The sequence below is a fragment of the Hipposideros armiger genome, unplaced genomic scaffold (genome assembly GCF_001890085.2).
Source record: "Hipposideros armiger isolate ML-2016 unplaced genomic scaffold, ASM189008v1 scaffold_549, whole genome shotgun sequence".
In the NCBI taxonomy this organism is placed as follows: Eukaryota; Metazoa; Chordata; class Mammalia; order Chiroptera; family Hipposideridae; genus Hipposideros; species Hipposideros armiger.
This window is the reverse complement of record NW_017731899.1, coordinates 1093764-1104028: the sequence shown is the minus strand read 5'-3', so window position 1 is coordinate 1104028 and position 10265 is coordinate 1093764. Positions and strand designations below refer to the sequence as shown.

Sequence of the window (10265 nt, the reverse complement as noted above, 5' to 3'; positions counted from 1 at the left end):
AACGTCCTCCACAACTAGACTGAAGAACAAAACGACAGCAACTTGTCTGTTCCCCTTCCCCCAATTCCCCAGCACTGTTCCCATCCCCCCAATTCTCCAATTAAAAAAAATCAAAAAAAAAAAATCAATGCCTATGAAATTCTAATATATAAAATGTAATTTAGATCTTTATTTACTTAGAAAAATTAAGATCAGGAATTAAATCTCATCTGAATTATTTGTAGTACTATAATGATGAATATTGTATTTATTTTAATCCCTCAGATATTATTTAATCCCTAAGATAATGAGAGCTTATGTGTTCTCATTATAACTATATTGAAGCGATTTGTGAATCAAAGAACAGACCACAACTACAGAAGCTGTACAACCATGACCAAAGGGTTCAGCTTTGAGTGATACGCATTTCTCCTGAGTGCTGAGAGCAATGCTACCTCATGGCTACACGTTAGGAATAAATTAGGAAGAGCATGACATAAGTGCTATACGGGTCCTCATGCCACTGAGGTCAGAACGATTCATAAATGAATAAACATTATATTTCCTAGTCCTCACTTTAAAGAACTAAATTTACCAAAATATTAAATGAGTGTAAAACATCCTTTCTCATCTTAAACAAATATTAGACGAAAAAAAGTATTTCTATTAAGACAAGTAGTTCCCAGAGTAGATGCATTTATTTTTATTTGTTAGATGCAAATATATCAACACATATACGATAGTTATAGTTTCTGAAAATTAAGTCTGACAGTGAGAACAGCTCTCTCATTGAGTTCCAGGCCTTACTCCTTCCACGCAGAGCCTCAGCACGTCACATGTAAACACCACAGAAGGGCTCTGGGAAGGACAACCTATGTCAGCTCAGAAAATGAGAGTTCCTTATACTTCCTGGGTTATTGAAGTAAAATAAGATGACTTCTCTCATTTTGCATCAATCACTAAATCTAAAGCAATAATCCTATCAAACAGGCACTTTTTATTTATTTATTTAATTTATTTTTTTAAACAGGCCACTCCTGACTTTTACTTTCCTATCGGTAGTTACAATGTGACAGGACATAAAAGTCATGGCTCCAATGTAAACTAGTTTTACACATGGCAAATATCACATCTAATTTTTTATTGAAATAAACAAAATGTAATTTTGGTGATCTGAAATTAAAGGTTGCAATCTTATGTACCCAGTTTTCCAAAAACAACATAAGAAAAAGACAACAAAAAAATCAAATAGTCTAAGCATTTTTTCCATACCCCTTAAACATAAGGTCTTTATATAAATAAAACAGTACTTCAAACACATATACAATACACACTAATGAACTGTATTAGAAGTCCTGAAAAAAATTTAAACAACACAGTAGTATATGTAAATTCCTTATAAAAGTGAAAAATATTGCAAACAAAAATAATTTAGGACCCGTTCCCGTTAACTCTTAATGCACAGTACTGGGTTTACAATAACAAGTACAGTTAAAATGAACACTGAGGTCACTTTATGTAAGATGGCGATCCTCAGATGACATTAAATATTTGCTTTGAACTTTTGGGTCTTGGCTTTGTAATAAATAAGTAATAAATATCTGCAGTACATTGTACAAGTTGAGCACCTATCTTTCTCCATTTGAAAGTCTCTCTCTGGAGTCATAATGTCTTAGAGGCATCCCAGTGGGTGAGGAGTTGCGATTTTGCAGCAAGTCCATTAATAAAGCGATCTTATTATCTATGTGCTCCTGGAGTTTATAGATTTGCTGGTCGATGTGGTCCATTAGTTTCTTTTCCATCAGTTCCACATTTTTAGAAAGAATCTTTTCCAAGTAGGAGCAGACAGGTGGCTCCTCCATTCTAAAGATAAATTGAAAGATAATAATTATCCCTGATATTATAACAAAACAACCAAAGCTTACAACAAGCAGCTGACATCTGTCTCCATAACTGTACTCTCTCCTTACAACATATTTCCAGGCTCTATAATAAAATACAACCGACAAGCACAATCTTGAAGGCCCAAAGTATTATTTCTTTAGCTCTTTAAACATGTAAGCAAACCATTGAAATGAGAATGTAAAAATGATGACAGAATTTCTACCCTCAAACAACAAGTCTTTAGAAGGGAGCTTTTTTATTTTGAGCTCAAAATCAAAACCAATCTTGCCAAAAATTTTTAAGGTCTCCTTGTACAACTTCTAAGTGCTCCCCGAACTATTTAAATGGTTTTGTCTTCTTTCATCGCACGACCTTATTAAAGTACTGGAAAGTCCTTTTCTAACCCAATATGAAAAATACTGCATACTTTTCTGGAATGAGCCAATTAAAACCAAAATAATAAAAAGCATACCATTTTCTAATGTTCACAATGAATGAACACTAGGACAGAATTTCAGACCATGGTTCACAAAACCCTAGGCTCTCCATGACTTTTTCAGGGGTTCCATGAGGTCAAAGTATTTTTATAGTAACACTAACATGTTATGTGACATTTTCATCCTCATATTCTCATGACTGTACAATGACATATTCCAGAGGCTACACAATGTGTAATGTCATTGCTCTGATGACTAATATAGAATATGTGGTTTTCTGTTCTTCTGATTCCTAGAATTTCCTAAGGTAGTAGTAGGTTTAGGGTATAAATAAATATTTTTTCAGAGATGAACTCAGTTTGTTTTCAGTACATCTACTGTGGTCATAGTAGCTTTTGATTATACATGCTATATTGCAACGTATGTGAGAATTCAACCAAAAACTAACATAGATTTGCATAAATTTAAAAATACCATTCTTACTAACCTATTTTTTTAAAAAAATTTTTTTTCATAAAATTATGTTACTATATAATGGGTTTATTTTTTTAAAAATATTTTATATAGCCTACATAAATAAAGGTTCTTCAGAGTCCTCAATTAATTATTTTTAAGAATGTAAAGACCGGGCCGGTCGAGGGGCGTGATGGTTAAGAACTGGCTTGGGACGCCAGAGGACCCTGGTTTGGATCCCACATATGAGGAGGGCCAGTGACACTGCCCTCCACAGCAAGGATGCTGAACAACAGCTCAACCTGGAGCTGGGCTGCCGTGAGTCGCCGGCGATGGTGTAGGCTGCAGCCCCTGCTGCAGTGGGTTGCCATGGGCTACCGTGTGTAGCCAGCAGCCAGCGTGAGTGGCCAGCAGCCTCTGTGAGCAGCCGTCCAGAAGCCGGCGACTGATCTTCCTCGCCTGGGAAGAGCGCAATGATGGTGCCAACGTGGGGCAGTGAAGCAACATCCTTCACAACTAGACTGAAAGAACGTTTATCTGTCATTTAACTACACCACTGTTTGTTTAACCATTTATGTTTTAAAGACAATTCAGATGTTTCCAGTTTGGGACTATTCCAGTCTCTATGAACCATTGTATACAGATTTTTCTGTGGACATAAGCTTTTCATTGCTCTGGGATAAATGCCCAAGAGTATGACTGCTGGATCACACGGTAACTGTATGTTTAGGTTTTTTTGTTTGTTTGTTTTTTTAAAGAGTTTTATTGGGGAATTGGGGGGATGGGAACAGTGCTGGGGAATTGGGGGAAGGGGAACAGACAAGTTGCTGTCCTTTGTTCTTCAGTCTAGTTGTGGAGGACGTTGCTTCACTGGCCCAAGTTGGCACCATCATTGGGCTCTTCCCGGGCGAGGCAGATCAGTTGCAGGCTTCTGGACGGCCGCTCACTGCAGCTGCTGGCTGCTCACAGCGGCTTGAGGGCCACTCACGCTGGCTGCTAGCTACACATGGTAGCCCATGGCAACCCACTGCAGCAGGGGCTGCAGCCGCAGCCCAGCTCCAGATTGAGCTGTTGTTCAGCATCTTAGCTGTAGAGGGCAGTGTCACTGGCCCTCATATGTGGGATCCGAACCGGAGCCCTCAGGCGTCCCAAGCCAGTTCTTAACCAATGTGCCACTCGGCCGGCCCTGTATGTTTAGTTTTCAAGATACTGCCAAAATATTTTTCAGACGGGCTGTACCACTTACATTTCCGCCAGCAATGTATGAGATCCAGTTTCTCCACAGCCTCGCCAGCATTTGGTGTTGTAAACTGTTTCTGTATTTCAGCCATTCGAATGACTGTGCAGTGTTACCTGTTACCTGTGTGGCTTCTGCTGCACTTCCCTGATATCCTGAAGTCAATGTGGATCATCTTTTCATGTGCTTATTTGCTATTTGCATATCCTCTCTGGTAAAATGTCTATGTCTTCTGCCCATGTTCTAATGGGATTTTTTTTTAATGTTGAGTTTTGACAGTTCCTTATAGGTTTTAAATATTTTATTTGTTGGACTTGTTATTTGCAAATATTTTCTCCCACTTCCTAGTTTGTATTTTAATCCTCTTAACAGAGTCTTTCCCAAGGCTAAAGTTTGACATTTTGATGGGTCCAATATGTCAAATTTTCAATTATCCTGCTTTTGGTGTTCTATCTAAGGAGTAGCCTCCTAGTCTTAGGTCTCCAAGACTTTCTCCTATACATTAGAAAATTTTTACAGCTTTATATTTTACCCTTAAGTTTATGATCCATTTTGAGTTAATTTTTGTGTAAGGTATGAGGTTTGGGTCACATTACATCTACATACAGGATCGGGAACATAGTAAGTACTCAGCCACGCTTCAATCAAACCAGCTACTGCCAAAAAATGAGAAGTGTGAGATCAGGTGATAACAGCACGTGCATTATAAATACTCATGAGCTTAAAAATGTTTGGATGACTCCAACATTAGCTTAGGTCAAACATGATCTCAAAAAAAAAAAAATCCATTCTGATGATTCATTTACTACAACGAGGCAAGCAACGTACATATTATGGTTCACACAGCTCATCTCAATTCGTACAGGTAACTTTCTACTCCAACACTTAAGCGACGCTTGAATCCCTTCCACAAAACGCCTGAGAAGTTTTGGGTACTTCTTTCAAAGCAAGCCATTCTACTCTGTAGAACATTTATTTCCTATCACTGTTTTAATGGTAAAATATAAGAGCTCCTAAAATTTTCTCTGGAAACATTTTCAGGCAGTAGTTATTCAAACAAATGCTTATCTCCAGCTGATTCTCCCATCCAGCACGTCTAAATCCCATTAGTTTTAGATACTTACGCAACACCAACATCGCCTTCACGGGGCTTGGGGATAGTTTCCAGATGCTCGCTGTTATGACCCGCCCGGAGATGGTTAACTTGACTACACAAATTCTGGAGAAAGGGCAGCAACTCAGACTTCAGTATACTGGAGTTGTCACCTGCTTTCTTCGGTAAGAAAGAAGATACTACATTCTTAAGATCATTCTCAAGAAGAGCATGGTTTTGTGGCACAATGTTACACTCTTCGAGGTTTGTACTAGTCCCTTCACCAGGTGGCTGTGCGCTTTTATCAATGGAAGCTTTTAGGTCTTCGGTCACGTTTCCAGCTGTCAATCCAGTTCTAAAAGGAAAAGGTGTGGCGGATGGCTTGTCAAAGGCCCCTGACGTAGATGATGAATGTAGGTCAACCATACACCTGTATCCGGTATTTCCCAGAACCGACTGAAGCTGCTCTCCAATGGCAATACGATTCTAAGCAAGGGAAACACGTAAGTGTTACTATTAACACTAACAACAGCTAACTTAGGAGTCAGGCAATGTGCATGCTTTCATTTGATCCTCAAAACATCCACATGAAGCAAGCTACAGTTACTGTCCAATATAAAGTTGAGGAGACCAAGGTTAAAGGTAACTGGGCCAAGGTAACACAACTAGCGAGTGGCAGAGTCGGGACACGAGCCAGGCCACCTAAGTCCAGGAAAGTTGAGTGCACAGGTCCTGAGGTGGGAATATATCGGACATTTGAGAAATACACAAATCAGAATGTCTGCAGCAAGGCACCCAAGGAGATATGGTAGGTGAGGTTAAGAAGGGCCCAGATCTCGGGTGCCAGGGAAAGGAATCTGGATTAACCTGGTGTGACGGGAAGCAGTCAGGGCGCTGTGCGCAGGGCAAGCACGAGTCTGCTTTACCCTTTGAGACCATTTTCACTGCCCTGTGAAGAACGGACTGCAATGGAACAGAGGACCAGTCAGGAACCTCCTGAGGTATCGAGCTGAGATAAGTATGCAGCATGTTCTTTTTGAAACTCTCCTTTCCACTGTTTCATGATAATCATCAGGGCTCCTCATTCGACCTCTTTCCACTACTTCAAAGATATTCGTACTAAATTAATATTAGTAAACGAAAGTTACACAAGTGTTTTATTTGTACTATTTCTTTGAAACTTGCACATCAATCCTATGATCTTAGCAGTATTATCGTTCAGATTGTAAACATGATGAAATTTATCTTGAAAAGATGAAGCAGTGACAAATAAGACAGAACTAATGATGTCAGCACCAGAACTTGAATTCAGGTCTCCTGAATTCTTTTCTCTTGTTCCTCTACCGCACTGCTGTCTTTCACTCTTCCAGTCCTTTCTCCTCTCCCTATATCCGCACCAAATGTAGCTACTCCCCAGGGGTCTTTCTTCTTGCTGCAGTCACTCCCTTCACCCCTTTCCCTGTCATCTACTTGGGGTACGCCTCTTACCCCTGCCTTCCACTCCACCTCCCCCAACCTGCGCTTCCAATGCTCGCAGCATCCTCCCAGGTGATTTTAATTCACCTCTAAAACTCAATACTCCCCAAATTAAACTGCTGCCTTCCCAAGTAATCTCCTCTCTTGGGTTCCACGTGTACTGTTGGTAACGCCATCTTCAAAACCTCAGTTTTACATCTGACTCGCTTTTTCTCCCTCAGCACCAATATTAAGTTAGTTGTCAAGTCCTAATGGCCCCATAGTTTTAGCATCTCACAATCCAGCATCACGTTACATTGTCCCACGTTCAACCCTTGTTCACTCTCATCTGGACAAGGAAATAGCGTGTAGCTGCTCTCCTCCTCATAACCTCACTTTGCATAGATTCACCTCTCCTTCTGACTCACCTTACATATAACCGATTAGAATTAATGAAAATGTAGGTGAAAAACACCTACAAACTTCTTCAGCAGCATGCAGAGTCCTCTACGATCCAGCCCCAATCTACTTTTAACTTTCCCTGCCACTTCTTCATTCCAGAGAAATGAACTTCTATTCATTTCCTAGCTAGATCCCATTCCTTCTAGCATTGAAGACTAAGTCCATACTACTTTCTGTGAAATTGAATCCTTCCAAATTTACTTGCGTAAGTCCATGCTTCTTCTTTAAAGGCCTAGAAAAATGAGATTATAAAGAGCCTTAAAAACAGGCTATAGAGAATTGATGTTTGAATCTTCCTAAGTGCTCCAAACAGTGCTGTATTCACTGAGAAGGTACTTAATAAATATATGCTGAATGAATGAGTGAATTCATGGACAACAGTGAAGTCTGTCACACAAATATTTTGTAAGAGGGTAGGTCTACAAAATGTTATTTTTACAACAGTAAAATCAAGGTAACAGTCAAATCAATAATAAAAGTTCAAGGAATTATTTAAGTCACTACATGTCCTTATGAAAAGCCATCAGTTTGACATTTTTAATGGTATCTGGAAAGAAATGCATTCCTCCTTACCTGCTGCTGAAACCTAACCATACTCATCAGTTGCTGAGCTCCAGGTGATAACTTTGACCCCATGGACTCCATGATGGTTTGGACCCTCTCGAGGTCTATCCTTGACCCTAGAGCAGGAGAGCTTGTTGAAGGATTTGCTGAAACTGGTCTCACATGTACCACAACTTTACTGATGAACACACACTGCTTTTCACCAAAGGAGAGCAACTATTATAAAACAAAAGTTCAGGAAGTAATAATATTAAACAATAATCACATTTAATGTCACGTCTTGTTATAATTTAAGTAAGAGTAGAGCATTCAAGAATCTAAAAATTAACTTCAAGTATGTTTTAAAATTTCACTAGATTAGTCATAGTGTGAAAAAATGCTCAAAAGAACAAGTTAAATAAAAAAGTCCTTTTCAAACCAAAAAATTACATGTAAATATAACATTTTACTTACTTAAACAATTAAAAATAAAGCATACCAATCTGACACCTTACCATACTGCAACTTGCTATAATATTTAATACAAAACAAGGCTGTCGAGAGCCCATGCAGCGTTTGCTGAAACACTAAATATAAGGCGGTATTTTAGAATTTAGAACTGTAAAGGAATGTCAAGATGATCTAATAGAGCTCGACAGTTTACAGATAAAAAACAGGAGTTCAGGGTGATTTTCTAACTTATCGAAGGACACCCAATTATTGGGTTGTCGGAAAAGTCATGACATATTCTATGTTTTTCATTGCAAAAGTGTGTCGTGACTTTTCCAACAACCCAATTGGTATGTTGAGCTTTGAGCCTATTTCTCCTGTTTTCTATCCCAGTAATTTTTCCAATGCTTCATGCTGCCTCACTGTGTCCATGCTTCTGAACCAAAATATATTTAATGTGTGCTACAGAACAATAAAGCTAGGTGGAAAGGGAGCAGGGTTTAGAATAAGACGGACATGAGTTCAGTGATGACGCTGCTACTTATGAGCCTGTGTGACCCTGAGCAAGTGACAAAACTTAAGTCAGGAGCAATGTGATTTCACATGGTTGTTATGATGATTATGTGTTAAAATTTCCAGTATCTACCACTGAGTAAGAGCTCAAAAATATGCATCACTGTTATTTTTATTTTAATTTTCATATACCATTGCCCCAGAAGCCTTCATACAAACCCAAGATTTCCCTAAATGAAACAACTGCTCCATGTACTTCCATAGAACAGTTTCAAAAACATTCACCTTCAGAGACACACACACAAACCCATACATCCCACAAAGACACAGGTGAATACAGATCCAGGACCTAAAAACTCAGTGGCACCAACAACATGACTGTCATCAACAATTAAGTAAACACTTCATTAAATGTATTCAACCACATTCCAACCTCCATATTACCACTTTTCTGCTTTTTAATCCCCAAGACTTTCTCACTATCAAATGTAGTATACATTTTAAACACTGAATCTTATTATCTGTCTTGCCCACCATAATACTAACGGGAGAATTTCGATGCAATTTATTTTATTACTGCTAATTCTCAAGTGCCTAATACAGTATCTGCCATCAATAGAAACTCAAATATTTATTGAATAAATGAATCACTGTCTTTTAATGACTTTAGAAGCTATTAATATGTATGTACTTCTAAAACATCATGTTGGAATAATCAGTTCTGTGATCTATAAGTAATAATAAGCACGGAATTTTAGAGATAAAAATAATCCAAAGATTTATTTTCTTCAGTCCCCAATTCTACCCATGAGGTGGTTCCAAACAGGTGAAAAACTTTCCCAGGGCTATTCTGCTACTCAGCAGCACAGCTCATTTAATAGTCAGGGCTTATGATTTCCAGCTCAGTACCTAGACTCTGATGACATCATTAAAGTTTAACAATATTTTTCATGCTGAAGACACCAGTCCAAATCCCTTTAACGTTGTGGCACCCTTGTCTGAAACTTCTCTAACTGTGTTCTTTCTTGGGATTTTGAGACCAAAACTGCTTGTGGTTTTCTTGACACCTAAGTTTTACATAAGAATAAAAAATGTTTTTTTAACTCAGTTTTCCAAGGCTTATAAGTACAAAGTACTGTATTAACAAGAGGACATGACATAGCTAATGAGTAGTCAAATTTTAAAAGGAAAATGTTGATAATTTTTTAGAAAAGAATGTTTTTTACATGTTTACTAAGTATTTCTGAACTAAAACCTGGGACTAATTAGTTGGACTAATTGCATAACCAACCCAAGAGGAAATATATATAGTACAAAAACACTGTAGTTTTCAACTTAAAGTTTAGTAATGACTTACCTTTATTTTACAAGCATGTGTGGAGGACTCCAATTTCAGATATTTTTTGTACAAAATAATCTTTTCATGTTCACTAAAAATAAAAAAAGGATTTTTTTTTTTTACTTTTATACATTGTCACTTTTAATAAATCACATTCAAAAATAAAGGTTTCCAGGACAATACTTATGAGATTCAGTTTTCCTGGTGAGGCATCAATGGCTGTGGCTTCCTACTGAATTGCATTGGGTATACACACTACATCTGTCACTTGCTAGCTATATGAGAGAAGTAAATTAGATCAATGTATAACCATGTAGCACAGAGCATACTTTAAAGCTCAATAAATATCTACTATTTCCAACAAGCACAGTATATAAAACAGTTCATAATTTGATATATATAAAAGAAAGATTAGGACAG

The 10265-nt window shown here is 38.0% G+C and overlaps 1 protein-coding gene across 1 annotated transcript in view; it reads right to left on the bottom strand.

Moving 5' to 3' along the window:
• Positions 1-658: 658 nt before the first annotated feature.
• Positions 659-10265, bottom strand: part of LOC109396919 (uncharacterized protein C10orf88-like) — a 17272-nt gene continuing 7665 nt past the window's right edge. Inside the window, exons 2-5 of the mRNA XM_019669161.1 lie at positions 9864-9967; positions 7574-7780; positions 5115-5569; positions 659-1842 (exon numbers count right to left, since the gene is read on the bottom strand). Of these exons, the coding sequence (XP_019524706.1) occupies positions 1608-1842; positions 5115-5569; positions 7574-7780; positions 9864-9967 (1001 nt within the window). The 3' untranslated portion in view covers positions 659-1607. The remainder of the gene's footprint in view (positions 1843-5114; positions 5570-7573; positions 7781-9863; positions 9968-10265) is intronic.